The sequence below is a fragment of the Solanum dulcamara genome, chromosome 9 (assembly GCF_947179165.1).
Source record: "Solanum dulcamara chromosome 9, daSolDulc1.2, whole genome shotgun sequence".
NCBI lineage: Eukaryota > Viridiplantae > Streptophyta > Magnoliopsida > Solanales > Solanaceae > Solanum > Solanum dulcamara.
Genome location: NC_077245.1, coordinates 75,692,692 through 75,712,483, shown reverse-complemented (window position 1 = coordinate 75,712,483; position 19,792 = coordinate 75,692,692). Strand labels below are relative to the sequence as shown.

The following is a 19,792-nucleotide window of genomic DNA, read 5'->3' as shown; positions in this document are numbered from 1 at the left end:
CTCTTCCAAAGAGGATGAGGTCTATGTTCATTTTATACTCTTTAGGCCTCACGGAAGCACATATTCCTTTGAACTTGGAGAATGTGTGTTTGTTGGGTTGGAATTGAGACAGGGAGGAGAGGCGAAAGAGAGATTGAGTGTGGTGAACCAACTCATAAAAAGGACTTTTCCCCCCTTAAGAATATGTTATTATGAAAAATGTTTGGAATTTATCTCGAGACAAGTATTCTGGTAAATTTTTTTTTTATCAATGGAATATCCTGACATATTAATGCATTGTCCTATTTTCTCTCAAGCTTATTACAACTACTTTACAATTTAAAATAGTAATATGCTAGTCTAATCTCATGACCTTTATGGAATTGTTTGATATAAGCTATAATAGTTCCTTAATAAAAAGCTTGATTATTTTATCCAATATTAGGTAGTTCTTGAATTATTTATCCCACTACTTTTGCCATAGTGAAATGATGAAATGTAACTTTATCTCAAAATAACTTGTTTCCACCTAAACGAACACCTAAACGAAAAGGAATTATTTAGTGCCAAATTATTATTCCTGAAAAAACAATTTAAGCCAAGAAGAGTTCCAAAACACTTGGCATCCCGTTACATCCCATCAAGGTTGAGTCACGCTGGAAAAAGGTTGGTGGAAACACAATTGATCCTCTCCCAATAAGGTGTGGGGAAAAACCTTGGCATAATAAACTCAGTTGTCTAATTTGGGAAGTTGATAAAAATGCAATGCATACGTACACATAGCACAAGCCAAAATCAAGAAGTAAAATCTAAAATACCTAAACAATATCAAGATTGACTTCCAGAAAAGTCACAGACTAAAGCATCCACAACCTTTAATAGGTCTCATACAAGTTCACCACCATACATAATAGCAAACACTAGTCTGGAGAATGCAAAACTAGCAGTTCCATCTTCCTAAGTTGCATTACCCTAAAAAAAAGAAGAAGAAAGGAATAAGAATTTGAACATTGTCATCTCCAGCTGCAGCTCGGTCATTCTTCTCTCGTCCCCTGCAATTCTGCAAATGCCTGAGAAATCAAACCTGTTGGTATATACCCTCTGACTTGGCTCCACAACCTGTACACAGTTCACGGTAAGCAGTAATAAAAATGAAGTAAAAAGCCAAACAACAGTTTGAAAGCTACTAGCCTGGATGAGCTCTGATCATAAGAAACCTGACTGCACAAACAAACACACAATGCATTTGCAAAAGATTATACAAGAATACATGATGCATGTTATCAACTATAAGACATCTCTTACATGGTTCCTGAAATACAAGATCTAATCCTAGAGCCGGAAAATGGGACATTTCAGCTGGACAGCCTAGAAGAACGAATGGATGACCAAGAAATGTATGAAACGGAAATGTTAATAAAGTAAGATAAAAGTTTTTTTTTAATACAAAATCTAATCCTACCTAATAATAATGGAGAAGTTTATGCAGAGAAAGCCCCTGTAACAGAAGTGTTACACAACAATGTTTTTGGAAAAGCAACACTTTAATGAATCGTTTTAAAAGGAAAATTACTCATGAGCATGACAGTTACCAATTGTTTCTTTAAAAGATCAAATCGATAACACATGTAGAAGTGGTATGATATTCAGAGTTAATCAGGACAAAATGCAATTGCACCTTGGATTTCTGGCACTCCATCACCTAATTTAAATTTAATTCCTACTCTACAGAGAGATATTGCACAAATATGTTCTGATATATGAGCAAAGAACAAAACAAAACAACATGCATCAGTTAGTTATTTTCTCCCGAACAATAAAACAATCGTTTGTGGAATTTGAACAATGTCACATAGGATAATGCTGAGGAACTTCACTTTATAACAATAAAATGTCAAAAAGAGAACTGTATACACCCTAAAACCATAAGAGAGAAAAAAAACGACACTCAGAAAAAAGTTCAAAATTGAAAAAGAAAGTGAAATGATACAAACATTTAGGGCACGTGGTTGATTAGCTATGTTCCGATAGCTAAGTTTTTTGGATAAGAAGTTTGTGAAAGTTGAAGATCGCAGGTGGAAGTTCAAGTCTGAAAATTCACGTGAAATATATGTTCAAACCACTATTTCAACTTGAAATAATAATTTCGAAGGGTAGATACGATAGTAAAGAATGAATGATTCACAGGAAAAAGCATAACTAAAGCTAGAACACCATAAAAAAAAAAGATTCGAAAACTTTTCAGATTGCTTATCAAAGAATTGAAAACCTGCACCACCTGCAAGTGGAAAATGCGGATTAAGCTTTATTTCATGGCAGGTGGCCCTCTCAGAGGACAATGCATTAGGACAGAACAAAAGAATCAATAATCATAAGGGATAAGGACACAAACCAGCACGATATTTTCATTAGTTATCCATATGCACTTCCTTGTCATTGCTGATTATAATACTGATCTTGGTTTTGAGCAGATCCATTCTCATTGCTTTCATTTTTGTAATTACTGTCTGCATTAGTCCTATTAGCAAGTTCTGCCTGTTCTTTTTCCCGGTTCCACTGCTCTATTCTTGCACGCCTCTCTTCACTGCCATCCCTAACTGGACTTCGGTCTCTCCTGCTACCAGGACTCCTGCTCCTACCCCTCCTGTGTTCAGGGCTTGTACTTCGATTCCTCCTGCTCCGACTCTCATAATAATGATCCCTTTCATCATACTTTCTACTATGACTCCTGTGAGAGCGCTCTTCATGGCTGCGATGCCTATAAGGACTTCGGCTCCTGCTTCTGCTATGCCGCCTTCTATACCTTCCAAACAACTGACGTCGCAATTCCCTAAATAGTCAGTATAAAAGACAAGTCAGTTACAACTGAATTTCTAAGACTACTGTTTGTAGTTGAATTGTTCTTTATTTTTACATAGAGCGGAGATAACCTGCTGATCTTTTTGAGGTGCATAAAGTTGCAGTATCCACCGCGGTTGCAGACATTTTCCTCGTACTGTCGACAGGTGGCTTCACGAAAATCAGTCACAGGAGAGAAATCAACAATGATGGGCCTTCCTGCAGAATTTATTACCAAAGGGAGTATAAGGTAATAGTCACATTATGAACTATTGGTGACAAACTGAAAACATGATGGGCTATATGTTCCAATCAGGGCCAGAGACTCTTTGCTATAAATTATGGTAAAATTGTTATTGATACATACTAAACATAGAACACACTTTACACAACTAAGAGTAAAGTGTGGCGGAAAAGGGTGTTAAGAAAACATTTAGGTGCTGCCTTGGAACTTGCACACTACAAAATAATTTTTGCTTCATTAGCCATTTCAATTTTGAAGAAAATAGAAGACTACTGACCACATTGATTTGGCCTAATTAACATTTTCTTGGAAAAATGTGTGGAATTCAGATAGAGCATTTAACTTTTTCCAACAAAAACGTGTGGGATTGGGTTACAACATAATTTTAACATTCAAAAGTCAAAATTTATTCAAACAAATCACTTGCTGCTCTCACTCCTCTCTGCCGCGAAGGGTGTTCAATTGAAAACTCTTGGTTGGGTGTAGTTATGCCCCTGGTCCCAATGATACGAATTCATACATGACACGTTCTTTTATCATTTTGAATTCTTTCTCCTCTATTCAAAAATTTTACTACTGAAATGGTTTGTAAGAACAAAAACTTACCGGCATAGAATCTCCCAGTAAGATTCTTCAGTGCATTTGCAGCCTGTTCTTCCTCTCTAAACTGAACATAAACATTACCAACCTGCACAGGGTACATTATTACATAGTTGAACCACCAGTCTCAATCAATGAATGACTACAAGAAAGCACAGAAATCCTACCATGTGATCAGCCAGATTGTCACAAATATTCAGGCTCTCAATCTCTCCATACTTGTTCAGTTCTTCAAACAAGTCTTCATAAAAATCCTGCCACAGTACCATCATAATCATATTCCAAATTTCCAATTAGTTACCTCTCCACAAATATTTTCCAAGAACACAAAGCACAAAGCTATTTGCCAACTACTATTATGAACCACTAAAAAGCAACGGCCAGCTTCCAATTCCAATTTCAAAATAAAACTTACTCAAAAGAAGCAATCATATCATAAAACATATCAAATCCAAGATCATTCCTTACTATAATACCTACAACAACGATCTTTTTACACGGAACACACAAATAGTGGCAACAATGGTCAATAAAGCAGAAGAACCTAACTTGGTATACCTCACAAGAAGCACTCATATCATAAAACATGTCAAATCCAAGATCATTCCTTACTATAATACCTACAAAACGGTCTTTTTACACGGAACACACATATAGTGGCAACAATGATCAATAAAGCAGAAGAACCTAACTGGGTATACCTTAAAGAAGCAATCATATCATCGAACATGTCAAATCACGGATCATTCATACTATAATACCTCTACAACAACAATCTTTTGTTTTTTTCATGAAATGCACAAATAGTGGCAACAATGACCAATAAAACATACAAGTAAAGCAGAAAAAACTAACTGGGTATACCTCAAAGGAAGCAATCATATCATAAAACACACAGAATTCACTATCATTCGTACTAAAATACCTCTAAAACAAGAGTCCTTTTTTTCATGAAACAGACAAATAGTGGCAACAATGACCAATAAAACAGACAAGTAGAGCAGAAAAAACTAACTGGACATACCTCAAAAGAAGCAATCATATCACGGAACACGTCAAATCACACTCTACAACAACAATCTTTTTTCCATGAAGCCCACAAATAGTGGCAACGATGACCAATAAAACAGACAAGTAAAGCAGCAAAAACTAACTGGGTATACCTCAAATGAAGCAATTATATCATAAACACACACAAAATTCACTATCATTCATACTAAACTACCTACAGCAAACCTCTTTTTTTCATGAAACCCACAAATAGTTGACCAATAAAACAGACAAGTAAAGCAAAAAAACTAACTGCGTATACCTCAAAAAGAAGCAATCATATCATATAACATATCAAATCCATAATCATTCCTTACTATAATACCAACAATAGTCAATACAATAGACAAGCAAAGCAGAAAAAAACTAACTGGGTATACCTTAAAAAGAAGCAATCATAACACACAAAATTCTTGATCATTCATACTAAAATACCTAAAGCAAAGGTCTTTTTACATGAAATAAACAAATTGTAGCAACAATAGACAAGTAAAGCAGAAAAGACTAACTGGGTATACCTCAAAAATAAGCAATCATATCACCAAACATGTCAAATCGTCGCAACAATAGACAACAAGATGGACATGAAAACCAGAAAAAATTATCTGGGTATACCTCAAAAGCAGCAATCATATCATAAACCATGTCAAATCATGGCAAAAATAGTGATTTACAGCAGAAAAACTTAATGGGTATACCTCAAAATGTTCCTGGATTTTGCGAGGATCAATGGGTTGTCCTTGAGCATCAACACCAGGTGTAATTGAATCAGGTCTTTGATACATATTTGAAAGGAGAATAGTAGGACTAATACTGGGTTTCGTATGAAGCCTCGAACATCGATCGCCATGTCTACAAGCACCGATCTTGAAATAGAAAGGGCAATTCACTCTATCTTTTTCAGTACCGAAAATTGAAGCTAAGTGCTCTGCCATTACGAATTTGGGATTCTGGAAAGTTCCTTTTCTTCTGGGATTGTTGAGATGAAGATGTAGAGAAAATATATGGAACGGGACGATGATGAAGAAGGTTCTGGAAAGTTCTACACAATAGTTTTGTATTAGATGAAGTAGAGGAAAGTTGGAAGAACAATAGGGTGGTTTGCCCGAGTGGTTAAGGGGGAAGACTTAAGATCTTCTGCACATAAGTGCGCGTGGGTTCGAACCCCACAGCCACCATAGATTTTTTATTTCTCCGTCACGACGACGATGATGAATATATTTGATCGTTCAAAACGCGTGGCGTGGAATATGTAAAAGCTACTTATCTTTTAGTTACAACTTTTATATTACATAAACTGATTAACCTGTAACTCAATCGATAGTTGACGAATAATTATCAAATTAGATCGAATCAATTTGATATGTTATTGATTTGATAGTTGTTTAAAACATATAAAAATCAATAACGTTAAGTGCAAAAATCAAACTCCACTATGGACGACGATGACTATGGATTCAGATTGTTCACTTTTTATATTGACTAATGATAGTCCATCTCTCTCTTTTTATAGACCCAACATCCATATATATAACCAATGTGTCGTTGAACACACTTCTCCCTATTTGTAATGATGATGATTACATTGTTGATTCATCTTTCACTTTTATACTCTCGATAATCATGTAACTAATGTGTCATTTGAGCACACTTTGAAACATTTCATTCTTATATAACGGTAGATACGAATTTTACGTCGTGTACAAGTCTCCTATAAGAAGATAGTTAAGAAAATTATATTATAGGAATATAATCACTAATGTTTTTCTCCCCAACCTTACTTTTTGTAATGTCTAATGGCCATACTATTGGCTCATCTCTCACTTTTATACTCTCAAGGATCATGTAACTAATGCCTAATGTGCCATTTGAACACCTTTGAAACATTTCCTTGATACATTGTGTATGAATCTCCTATATGAAGATAATTAACGAAAAATCTATAATAAAAATGTAATCATTAATATGTTTCCCCCGATCTTGCTTTTTACAGTGACTAGTAATCATATTGATACTCTCGACAATTATTTAACCAAATGTTTGAGCACCCTTCTCTCTATATATGACATTATTAACTAAACAAACAACAATAACATACCCAGTAAAATCCCACAAATGGGGTCTGGGGAGGGAAGGATGTACGCAGACCTTACCACTACTTCATGGAGATAGAGAGGCTGTTTCCGAAAGCCATTCGGCTCAAAAGTCACAACCCATATTATTAACTAAACATGATGTATAATAGTTTCAATCAAGAAAAATAGAAGAAGCCAAACTTCCAACTTAATCATTTCCTTTTATCAATTTTGTTGCACCATTGGACTACAAACAATGTTATTGTTTATTGTTATTGTTTTATTATTTAATTCAATTACCATACAATATCCAATAATGTGTTCATTTCTTTACTTTCTATAGCATAACATGGTTTAATTTGTAAATCAAAAGTAGTCCTAATTTCTTTTAATCTTGTAAGCTTGTCATAGTAATTGTAGATTTCATTTTGAGATAGTTGAAAAACTACTATATACTCCATTCATTTTTACTTTTTTGCTTTGAATTTTAACTTGCACGCCCCTTGAAAAATAATGATTAATATGAGTATTTAACTACAGTCTTAGATTTTGAGAGATGATTTAAATATATAATTCAAATTAAAGTAATGAAACTTACTTACAAAGGATGAACAAATCACAATATGTCATGGTAATTAATGACTCTTCTCTCTTTATAAAAAGGACCCTATACAATAATAATACTAAATTGTAAGACTTCCTTAGCCATTGGAGTAATTTTGTGTATAGTTCAAAAGCCAAAGTTTTCCAAAGTTGATACTTTTGGATTTATATTTCAAATACTATGTCTTTTTCAACTTCTGACAAAAATTGCCAATGACTTTTGGGTCCATTTCCTGCAAAAAACTCATAATGTGGCTATAAAGTTAAAGGTAACAACTCAAGCATCCTAAGCGTTAGTCTGCCGACAATTATCCGGAGCGATTTTTAATCAAAGATTTCGAATTTAAATCTTGACTATGCTGTAATTTTTGTTAGAAAATATTTTATTCTTCAATATTGAAATTCCGATGGGAATTCAAATTTAACTTTGTCCCCGATATAGGATAAAGTTAGTAAAAGAATAGTTACATTAGAAGATTGACATAAACTTAGAAATTTTGTGAAATGCATGACATAGGAATTGCATAAGATTCCTTTCAAAGTGTAAACACATAAATTCTCTTGTATGAAATTTATGGGTTTAGAATTTGTTATCGAACCTATAACATAGTTACTGAGTGCGCCATTGAGTATTTATATATAAATACATAATCTTAGCAAAAGATATTGAATTTGTTGAAACATGTAAGTAATACGCTACTCAACTACTGGATTCGTTGTTGGCTTATGATGTAGGGGGGTGTATCGGTCGGTTCGCTTCGATTTTAAGTATTATCCGTTCGGTTTATCTGTCAATGGTTTTTTTAAATATGCTAAACCGATAACCAAATCAATAAGATATTTGTTATCGGTTTTTAATTTATCGGTTTTTGGTCTTTAACGGTTCGGATTTCGGTTTATCCAATAAGAAAATGCTTTCAAAACAAATATACGACTTCTCCAACAATTTTTGGAAATCTTGAACATTACTAAAAAAGAAAAAAGAGTTTCTTAAGGAAAATATTCAAATGCTCATCAGATTTAACTCCAATTAGGATGAAATAATCTTCTAATTGTTTACTAGCGAAGTCAAATTTTTTAAGAAAGTAGGTATACGGAGAAGAAGAGAAATTAGAAAAGGGAAAAGAAGAGAAGTAAAAAAGGAGAGAAATTAAACTCACAATTCTCAACCCTAGTGGTCGCCTAACCCTTAACGCCGTCATTGCAACTTGCAAATCATAGCCAACGCCGTTATTAGTTCTTTAGATTTTGAGTTTTGATTTTGTAAACCTAAAGCAGCAAAACCTAAAAGGTAAATACGGTGTGAACTGTGGAGTAGTGTGAATTGCGAATTGTGTAGGACATTGATAGTATGATATAGTGATTATATATTTATATTAATATTTTTTGTTTGATATTTGTGTATGAGTAAATAGTAAATTGTTATAAACTTAATGGATTATCGGTTTATCCAATAACCCAATATTAAAAAATCAATACCGAACAGATAATCCAATACTTTTTTTTATAAAACCATTAAATAATTGTTAACTCAATAACCCAACAACGATAAATTAATAACACACTTTTTTCGATTCGATTTATCGGTTCGACTTAGTTTTTGTACCCCTATTATGATGCATTATTTACTCCGTCATGGCCCAACACATCTCAACTAAGTAATTTTTGGACGATAAATTCATTTTGACACGTTCAAATTTGATAAATAAATAATTTTCTTACTTATCATAGAAATAAGTTACACATACACACTCAAAAGTACTTTCTTCCCATGTGCTATTAGTCAGAGATATATGAATAATGTCTTACTCATTTCTTCTGATTCCTTTACTTTCTTTCTGACTTATTAGTGTCATGAAAGTAGGCCTGTCAATTAGATCGGGTCAGCCCATGTTCGACTTGAATAGGCTTGATAAGAATCTGGACCGGATTGTGGTAGCCAAACGAGACACTGGGCTGGATTGATCCGATCCAAATAGTATTTCGAGTCTTGATGGATCGATGCACCGACACATATCGACCCTATTAAATGTAGTAAAATAAAAGATTTGACCACGACCAATGACTACAAATGACCGAAATGACCTCCTAATAACCCCCAAAACACCCCCTATCCTTATTTAAAAAATTATTTTTAACCTTCAATAAAATTATATTTTGGCTCTAGCAAATTGATATGATATAGTGTAAACAAGGGATACTGATAAATTAATATATATATATATATATATATATATATATATATATATATATACATTCAAGTGGTTAATGTCATGAAAATGACTCCACATAATTGATACCAAACCTTGTCTCAAAGAAAAGTATCTATCTTTTCTTCTTTCTTGTACTATTACTAGTATAATTTGTGATTTACTTTTTTATTTTGCTAAATTTCTTATGGTTTTTCTCTGTTATATTTTGCCCAAAAGATAAATGACATACACCAAATAAAAAATTACTCCCTCTGTTTCAATCTGATTGTCATGTTTTGACTTACCACGAAGTTTAAGAAAGTAAAGATTTTTGAATTTTGTAGTCTTAAATTAAAGATATGTAGAATGTACCATAATATCTTTTAATCTTCTGATCTTAATTGTGTCACGTGGAAGTTGTAAATTAAGAGTTGTCAGGAAAGGAAAGACACATTCTTTTTGAAACGAACTAAAAGAGAAAGTAAGACAAATAAATTAAAACAAAGGAAAAAGTGGGGGAAAAAAATCCCTCGCCCTAGAAGCTCACATCTTTTTGCTCTCTTGATGACCGAAACCACAGTTTTAAGATGAACAACCAGAAAAAAGTGGCCTAATTAAGTAGTCAAAAGCAACAAATTTATAAACCTATCTACCTTTAATATTTCACTTCATTGGTATGAGCAAAAGGTAAAAGGGTGCACTCCATTATAAACCATTGGTTAGACAACCAATTAGAAGCATTTTTGTAGCACATATATTTGCTTGAAAGGTGAAAACATTAGTTGGCATATTAATACTTCTAATTTATTTCCATTGTCTAAATTATCTTTGTTGTTCAAAGCAATGATGACAATACAAACATGTCCCGTGAAATCTTACAAGTGGTTCAAAATGATGGAATGTACACATACTTACCCTTAAAACTCTAGGATAGAAAAGTTCATTGAATCACTTACACCTATATATTGAAAGAGTCTTGATAATAATACATCCATGACCAAAGTAAAAGAATTGACAAAAAAAATCTGATTACAGAATTGGCCATTGTTGCCATATCTAGAGAGCTGAGAAATACAACAATAAGTTAAAAAAACAAAACAAAAAAAATGACTTAATATAATTTCACACAACTAAAAAAAGCACTCTAACAATAGAAACAAAAGTAAAATCTATCTATTTGCTATTTTTTCTGCTTCAATGTTCCCTTTTTGCGTCTATTTTAAGTTCTCCGTCTGAGTCCGAGGAAAATTCTTCGGAGTCTAGAGTTTGTTCTGCCTTAACATGGATGATTTTCTTGAAATAACCATCCGAAATGTTGCAGGGGAAGTACTTCATATAACTTATATTTCTGTGTAGACGTTGAAATAAACAATGCTGTTGATGCTGGTGCTGGTGTTGCTAAGAGGGGACTATAGTGCCAATGTAGCCAAATCCAGCAATGGTAAAGGTTATAACTTGGAGAAAGACGTAGACGAAGTACTGTCGTTTACCATAAAGGATATCATATAAACCACAGAAGAAAAGGAATGCTGCAAATCCTAATTCTTGTGGAAGAATCCTGAACAAATTAGAGTATAGTTTATTGTTAACGAGTGAGGCAAATTTAGGGCGAGTTCCAATCATTCTCAATATGCAAAAAAGTTTTAAACTTTTAGCGCTATTGAAGTTTCTTTACCTGTCTCCAAATAGAGATCCTCGGGTTTTCTTGGCAGGTTTCGACTTGTCCTTGTTCTTGAGAGCATCACCTAGTTTCTCAGTGACAACCCATTCGTTAGCCCTTTTTGCTTCGAGCAAGCCAATGAATGTAGCCTTGGTTCGGTGGTAAGCCATAACGTTCTCGAAGAGAATCCAATAGAACAGTAAATGTATCGACCTGCAAAAAACCATAAGGATATTAGAACATTGTGGAAAATGTTAAAACGGGGACGAAAAGAGTGGACATTGCTAGGATATGATATGATTTTAGACGGACCTTGGCGTTCCAACAGAGTTGAGAGTGGTGATAATGCAAGGGATGTAAATGGCAGCCCATATTGGGACTTCAACTTCAGGTACCAAAAGTGTCAATGGAAGAACGACGCAAAAGAAGAAAAAAGTAACCATGTGAGCTATGATCTTCCTGACGAAAAAGAAGCTGTAGATCACATAAAACTTCTTCCAAAAATCAACTCTCTGCAAAAGAAAAAACAATACATCAAAAAAGTTGTTCATGTCAATTTTTTTAGCTTGTTCTCAAGTTGAATGTAACAATATAGTAACACCAACAGACTATGTTGCTCAGACTCTATAAAAATGTCGACATGTAAGTGTTGGATCCAACAATAGTGCAGCAGCATTGTTAACTTGTTCTCCAGTTGAATGTAACAATGTAGTAACACACACAATAGTGCATTTTTTGGCTACTATGGGTGTCGGATCCTCCAAAAAAAGTGATTTTTTGGAGAATCAGACAGGCGTGTGACAACATTTTCGAAGAGTTCGAGTAACATAGCCCACAGTAGTGCATTTTTGGCTATTGTGGGTGTCGAATCCTATGTAAGTAGTGAGTGCATTTTTTGTTACTTTTGGAGTATCCGACAGGGGTGTGACAACATTTTCAGAGAGTCCAAGCAATATAGCCCACAATAGTACATTGTTAGCTACTGTAGGTGTTAGATCATCGAAAGTAGTTCATTGTTGGCTACTTTTGGAGGATCAGACACTGGCGTCTGGCGCAACAACATTTTTGTAAAGTCCGAGCAACATAGTCTATAGACAGACAACTGACCTTGTTCCTGACAATTTCCATCACCATTTTCCTGAACAAATTCGCAGGGCCACACGACCAACGATGCTGCTGAAAACGGAACGCTTTGAAGGTACTTGGAAGTTCACTTTTCACCTAAGACAACAAGAAAGAAATTTAACTCATGATTCATCCTAACTGTTCAATTTAAGACCACGACATTCAAAAGTATTCTTTTTCACTTTCTTAAATTCTGTATCACATCAAAAAACCAGACAAACAAATTAATACGTCGGAGAGTGGGAAAGTAGAAAGTTTTATTGAAGGTACTTGGAAGTTCACTTTTCACCTAAGACAACAAAAAAGAAATTCAACTCATGATTCACTCTAACTGTTCAATTTAAGAGCACAACATTTAAAAATCTTCTTTCTAACTTTCTTAAATTCTGTGTCACATCAAAAACCAAACAAACAAATTGAAATGTCAGAAGAGGGAGAGTAGAAAGTTTCATTGAGGAATTTCATCAAATACCTGGAGGTCACCAAGATAAACAAACTTCCATCCTTTAAGACTAGCTCTAACAGCAAGGTCCATATCTTCAACAGTTGTTCTGTCTTTCCATCCACCAGCTTCATTAATGGCTTCTATTCTCCATATTCCACCAGTCCCTGCAAAAATTTAATTCATTTTTTGGTTACTCATTTTTGCTTCATCAACAAGAATGAAATACACATTATGTCTTCTTACCTCTATCCTCCTCACATGTGTTATTTTACACTAGATATATCATTATTGTTGATAGTGTCAATAATCTAGATTCTTTAAAAATGTTGTCGGAAGATATGTTGGATATTCCAAAAGTTCACTACTTTTAAAGAATTCGATATGCAATCAATAAAATTTTAACAGAGACTAAATTGTTAACTTCCATCAATATATGTCAGGTAACTTAGACCACCAAAATTTAAACTATATAAAAAAAAAATCTAATATTTTTGTCTCTGTTTAGAATTAGATTAATTTTTTTTTAAGAGTGCCGTCAAGGTTAGATATTCCATTAGACTCTATAAAAAAGTTGTCACATCTGTATTAGATCATTCAAAAGTTATCTATTTTTTGAGGATTAGACATGCACTCAATAATATTTTTTAAAGAATCAGAAGCAACTTAGATAACTGCTACCTTCCATCGACATATGTCGGATATCTTAGCCCACTAAATTTGGAGAAATACAAAGAGTAACTTTTAACCTTTTGTCTCTAATAAGAAATAAATCATAATCTCTAGTGATTTTTATTTCGCTTTATTGACCAGTAAACTACACCCTAAAATAAAAATTCTATTTATAATCATTTCTTCACATGATGAAATCATTTTTTCCCTTCATAAATTGACATCATTTATTTATGTAATGACTTTTAAAAATATATATTATTATTGAAAATCTCTAGTGATTTTTTTAAAGAGTCAGAAGCAACTTAGATAACTGCTACCTTCCATCGACATATGTCGGATATCTTAGCCCACTAAATTTGGAGAAATACAAAGAGTAACTTTTAACCTTTTGTCTCTAATAAGAAATAAATCATAATCTCTAGTGATTTTTATTTCGCTTTATTGACCAGTAACTACACCCTAAAATAAAAATTCTATTTATAATCATTTCTTCACATGATGAAATCATTTTTTCCCTTCATAAATTGACATCATTTATTTATGTAATGACTTTTAAAAATATATATTATTATTGAAACAAAATCTGACTAAAACATGTGAGAGATACTGCTGGAAATTAAAGTTTCAATTAATAAAGGGTCAGAGTTTTAACTATAGAAGCATATGAGGTAACAGCTTGATTCTTGCATTGCTACAAATGAGTTGTAATTAATTCTGTAAGTTAAAATTAACTACCCAACTCACTTCTGTTTATTAAATGCAGTAGGTAGTATATTTATGCCCGACTAATTGAAATTCATGCCAAAAAATCTTATTTTAAAGATGAAATGTCATAAAAAAAATATTCAATTTTCAGTACTCGAATTTGAAATCTTTAATTTAGGATAAAGAGGTACATTCCTCCTCACTAGATGATATCAACGATAAATTGAACGATGTTGCTCAAACTGCTACCACATTCATGTTGAATTCGTGTCAGGAAGTCCTGTTTCGAAGATAAAATACCACTAAAACTGACACAATTTTCGAAACTCGAAGTTCTTTTATTTAGGGGGATTAGAGAGGTATCTACTGCCGCACTATAACCTTTGGTGGTGTTCATTGATAATATATCTATGTTGCTCGGACTTTTGTCACATTCGTGTTTAAATCTCCAAAAAAAATTGACAAATTCAACACACACATCCAATAATATTCTTGAAAAATTCTAACAACATTAAAGTGCATTTAAAGTCATATTATTCTGACTCTTCAAAAATATTATTGAGTGTGCGTCAAATCCTCATACCTCCTCCATAGCAGATATGTGAGCCTTATGTGGACAACTTAATTGTCTTTTCAAACAAAGTAGTGTTATTTATCTTAATCCAGCATAAATGTGATAACATTTTTAAAAAGTTTGGAGCAACAATCTATAAACTAACAAAAATAATAATAATTCAACTCACCATTGAAACCAAAGAATGCATGAGTAGATGAGCCAACTTCTTGCTCCACTGTAAAATGGTAATCTAGTGACATTTCTTGCATTCTTGTCAATAAACACTCATTTGAATTCACTGCAATAAAAAAACATAAAATAAAATAATAAGTTCAGTATTTTTTAATATATATATATATATATATATATAATCATAACAATTCAAAAAAAAGGAGATTGGACATTAACTTAATAAAACAATGATGAAATTATTTAGATTCCAACATTGCATTATAATTCCAGCTGTCAAATTGTTCTATTCAATAATGGATCCAATCATAGATTAATAATTAAAATAATTATTTCCCAAATTCCAAAAAAGCTCCAATTTTATATTAGCACATCATAACAAATAAAATAAAAGTGAAAAATAAATTTATATCTCATCTACATAGGTCTAACTCTATCATTATATTCCTATCGATGTTTCTAATATATATTCATAAAAAAATTAAGTATAAATAAAATTAAAAATATATATTTCAAAATTCGTCGATTCAGAATTCATAGTATTTAAATTCTAATTTCACCATTAATCCACAGCAATTCATGTAGTGCGTAAATTATTGCATTCAGATGAACTCGTAACTTTTACTCGACCCTTATATGCATAGAAAATAAATCAAATAATATATTTTGAATAGTTTCAAAATTCATAATATTAAAATTCTAAATTCGACGTACGGAATGATTAATAAAAAATAAAATAAAATAAAACAAAGAAAAAACAGAGAGCTGTAAACAGTGTGTGAAGTGTCGGTAGAGTAAAGGAGGAAACAGAAGGGACACGTGGAACTGACACAGTGGAGGTCCACCAAGTGGACCCTGAGGCTCTGAGCAGAGCATCTAGCACGTGGGGACACTTGAAATGACTTACCTACCCCTTCTCCTTTTATGTCACTTCAATTGTTGTTTTTTGGGTATTGAAGCTCAACTAAACTCAAATTTATAAAGTATCATATTTGGTGGTAAAGGCTACTCCGTATATAAGGAATTTGGAATTGAGATCTTTGAGTAAAAATGAAAGAATACTTATCAATTCACTACATTTTACGCTATTGACCGTTGATGTTTGTATTAAAGCTCAACTAAATTCAAAGAAAAGTGTCACATTTGATAGTAAAGACGACATCGTACCTAAGTGATTTGGAACCCAAGATCTCTGAGTAATGATAAAAGAATACTTATCACTTCACTGCATTCTATGCTATTGATCGTTGCGTGTAAAAAAAAAAAGAAGCAAAATCCAATTTCATACACGTTGTTCAACAAAATGACAAAACTACCCCCCTTTTATCTTCCAATTATGCGCCGTTAACTGCGGAGGAATTCAACAAACAGACAGGATAATAACGTCATTACACCCACCGTTAATAACGCTAATTGAAGAAAGGCTAAAATATCCAGTATTCATGCAGAGTCCGTAAAAAGGCCGCAAAAAAGAAGTGTGCAAACATTACTCATGCATATAAAAATATAAAAAAGTGTATTATTATTAGTCAATGGGGTCCTTGCTTTTGGCTGATAGTCTATTTTTGTACTAAGGGAAACTTCATAAAATCAACATCATATAAGCTAAAGAATAAGCAAATCGAATATTAATTTCATACTTTATAAATGACGTAATTGTGCTTTAAGAAAATAATAGTACACAGATTTGATTTTTATATTTTACATTGTGGGTGCATTTTAAAACCATTTAGTAACTTAGTTATTCTATTCATCCAAATTTATGTAAAATTATTTGACTGAATTTTTCTTTAGAAAATTACCTATAATTATCTTATATTTTTTATACATAACTAAACTCATAAAAAAATTAATCGTTTGCTCTAATTATTTTTTAAGAAAAACAAAATAGCGAAGCCCGTGATGTACGTTATTTACTCATAATAAATAATCACAACTCCCGTGACTGATGGATTCTTCTTGGGACCCACAAAAAATAATGCATAAATAATAATCAATAATTTACCCCTTTTAAAAAAATAATAACAAATAATAAGGCATTAATATGACCACCGACACTCTATACCAACACACAAATGCCATATTAATTACGTTTCTGTCTCAAACGAGTTAATAAAACGATACGAGATTTAGAAGTCTTACCAAATCGCCAACGACCTTGAACGAGAGCGATTTCCGGGTTATGTATAAGGAACGGGATCGACCTACGGAGAAAATCGGGTTCGGGTCGGAAATCAGCGTCGAAAATAACGACGTATTCGCAATCTTTAACGTAATTATGTTTTAATCCTTCTTTAAGTGCTCCAGCTTTGTATCCTCCTCTTGTTTCTCTAATTTGATACGTTATATTAAGTCCTTTACTTGCCCATCTTAAACATTCTGTCTCAACCATATCCTAAAAAAAAAAATTAATTCATTAATTAGTATTAATAACAAAACAATAACTAATAAACGTTAAATTTATTTACATTTCTAATTTAGGAGAAAAAATTTGAAGTGAAATAATGTTGGTTTTGGTAGGTGAATGAATGATTTTTGTAATTAAAGTTCAACATTCTCAATTAAAGCTAAATTAATTGCTTAATATTAAAAAAGAAATATCTAATCAAATCAAAATTCATCGTCAAAATTTGATATTTATTAGTTACTGAAATTGAATTTTAAAAATACTGAATTGAATATCGAACAGCAAAGAAGATAATTGAGGGTTGAAAGAATAAATATTTAAGTGTCAACATTAAGTAAAGGTAAAATTTTCAAATCTTATTATATATAATATAAAGATAGGATTACAAAGATCAAGGTAAGAAAAAATATTACTTATTTTTAGGAAGCTTAGGGAATTTTTTATTTATTGTATGAGCTTTTAAGTGTAGTACAGTGTGCTTGGTTGATTGTACTCTCTAATGATTATGATGCCAAAAAAATGGTAAAAAAATTCAAAAAGGTATTTAAAGTACTGTTTGGCTTACCTTAACAATAGGATCAGTAGAATCATCAAGAACTTGAATCACAAGGCGATCAGACGGCCACGAAAGGTTACACGCAGCTCCAATTGAGATCTTATACACCTATACCAAACAAACCATAAGGATTTCAACAACAAACAATTTTTATTTTTTCTCACCCGATATTTGATACCTAGAATCTCGACTATTCTGAATTCACATCATATCAAATTCATTAAAAAAAAAAAAGAAGCTCTCTACTTAAAAATTTTCATTTTTTTGTACTATTTTGAATTCGTGTCTCGTAAGACAATTAAAATGGGAAAAGAGGTTTTTCTTTCCATTCTCAAGCTCAATTCCACCCAGTATCCGATATTAACTCGGATTCACGCCTCGTATGGCTCACTAAAAAGAAAAAAAGATTCCTATTAGACTCAAACTCGAGATATATAGTAAGAATTAAAAGGAATCCTACTCATTCCATCACTAACGAGATGTAAAAAAAAAAAAAAAACTTGAAACAAACTAAACAAAGCTCTACCTTTTCCCTATCAAATCAATAACATACTCAGTAAAATTGTATAAATGTGGTCCGGAGAAGGTAGAATGTAATAAACAACAAACAACTTTGAACAAACTAAAAAAATCTCTACCTTTTTCCTATCAATCATCAACAACAATATACTCAGTAAAATCGTATAAATGAGGTCTGAAGAGAAAACATAATCAATTTTTTTTACCTCTTTCTCATTGAACATGGGAATTTGTACAAGAACTTTTGGAAAATTTCCACTCCCAATTTCCAAATCATCATCAGCCATTGGTTCCCATTTATACCTTTTATCTGGTTTTTTCATAAAAATCTTAACAAGAACAATGACTATTCCCATATATAGCCTTTCAACAAATAACATCAATTCCATTACTATGCAAATGTACACTGCTGCCTTCAACAATGGTACTAATAATGGTGCTTTCAATACTTCCCACATCATCCCAATTTGCCCCGCTATGTCCGAGGCAGTCGCTTGAATGGTCGACATAGCGAGAAAATTATATATACTGACAGTATAAATAATAATAATAATACTGCTCTGTTATGTTCGATGATCGAATTTATTTCGGAGAAAACAAACAGAGCAGTATTATGACATTGTAAAGAAGGGGGGAAATAGTGGTGGAGTGAGTTTAGTGTGAGTGTAGAATGAGTAAAGGGGAGTTTTATAGTCAATTTTTGGACTTAATTTGGATTTTTTTTTATTTCAATAATGATCCCTCTACTTTCTTTTTTTATTTCTTTTATACAACTGGATTTTGAAAAATGAGAAAAAAAATTGTGTTATTTTTTAATAATTAATTAGAGGACCCTATTGGATAGAATAATTCAAGATCTATATGAGTGGAAAAAGAATCAAAATTGAGAAAGTAATTAAAGGAGAAATAAAAGGGAACTCTTTTATAACTTTTCTATAAGAAGTGTAATTAAAATTAGGTGTATATTGAACAATTTATTTATTTTACTGTTTAAGTATTTTTGAATTATCATAAAATTCATGTAAAAATGAGTTAAATATATCCATTTTCATTGTACATAATCTGTCACTAGATTCTCTACGATGAATTGAGAACAAATTTTTGACATGATATATCAAGATCGGAATTTCCAAGCATATGACTCTTGCTCTAAGCAGGTGCGGTTGTAGTTTGTTAGATATGCGTTCAAATCACAACTCATTAAGAAATTTATTAAAACACACAAATCAGAATTCGTTAAGAAATTTATCATATATCATAACTTGTATATAAAATTACACTCCTAGACCTAATTATATAGCTCATTTTCACTTATATTTTTCTCTTTATTCTTGCATATATATACACATCAATGTCAACAAATCAACAATCATCCTT

At 32.3% G+C, this 19,792-nt stretch overlaps 2 protein-coding genes and 1 non-coding gene across 3 annotated transcripts; 1 reads left to right on the top strand and 2 right to left on the bottom strand.

Moving 5' to 3' along the window:
- Window positions 1-709: 709 nt before the first annotated feature.
- On the bottom strand, window positions 710-5,856 carry LOC129902239 (splicing factor U2af small subunit B-like). The gene is made up of 6 exons (XM_055977381.1): window positions 5,410-5,856; window positions 3,829-3,915; window positions 3,668-3,749; window positions 2,910-3,036; window positions 2,372-2,809; window positions 710-1,098 (listed from the first exon to the last, which is right to left on the bottom strand). The coding sequence occupies exons 1-5, from the start codon at window positions 5,644-5,646 to the stop codon at window positions 2,413-2,415; spliced, it is 930 nt and encodes a 309-aa protein (XP_055833356.1). The 5' UTR covers window positions 5,647-5,856; the 3' UTR covers window positions 710-1,098; window positions 2,372-2,412.
- Window positions 5,807-5,889, top strand: TRNAL-UAA (transfer RNA leucine (anticodon UAA)). The gene has a single exon. It is a non-coding gene; the product is annotated as a tRNA-Leu (tRNA).
- A 4,631-nt stretch (window positions 5,890-10,520) lies between these two features.
- Window positions 10,521-19,087, bottom strand: LOC129902254 (glucomannan 4-beta-mannosyltransferase 2-like). Its single transcript, XM_055977402.1, has 9 exons — window positions 18,622-19,087; window positions 17,906-18,004; window positions 17,076-17,328; window positions 14,932-15,042; window positions 12,839-12,975; window positions 12,349-12,462; window positions 11,554-11,753; window positions 11,257-11,454; window positions 10,521-11,139 (listed from the first exon to the last, which is right to left on the bottom strand). Exons 1-9 carry the CDS (start codon window positions 18,922-18,924, stop codon window positions 10,980-10,982), a joined length of 1,575 nt encoding a protein of 524 aa, XP_055833377.1. The 5' UTR covers window positions 18,925-19,087; the 3' UTR covers window positions 10,521-10,979.
- Window positions 19,088-19,792: the final 705 nt, after the last annotated feature.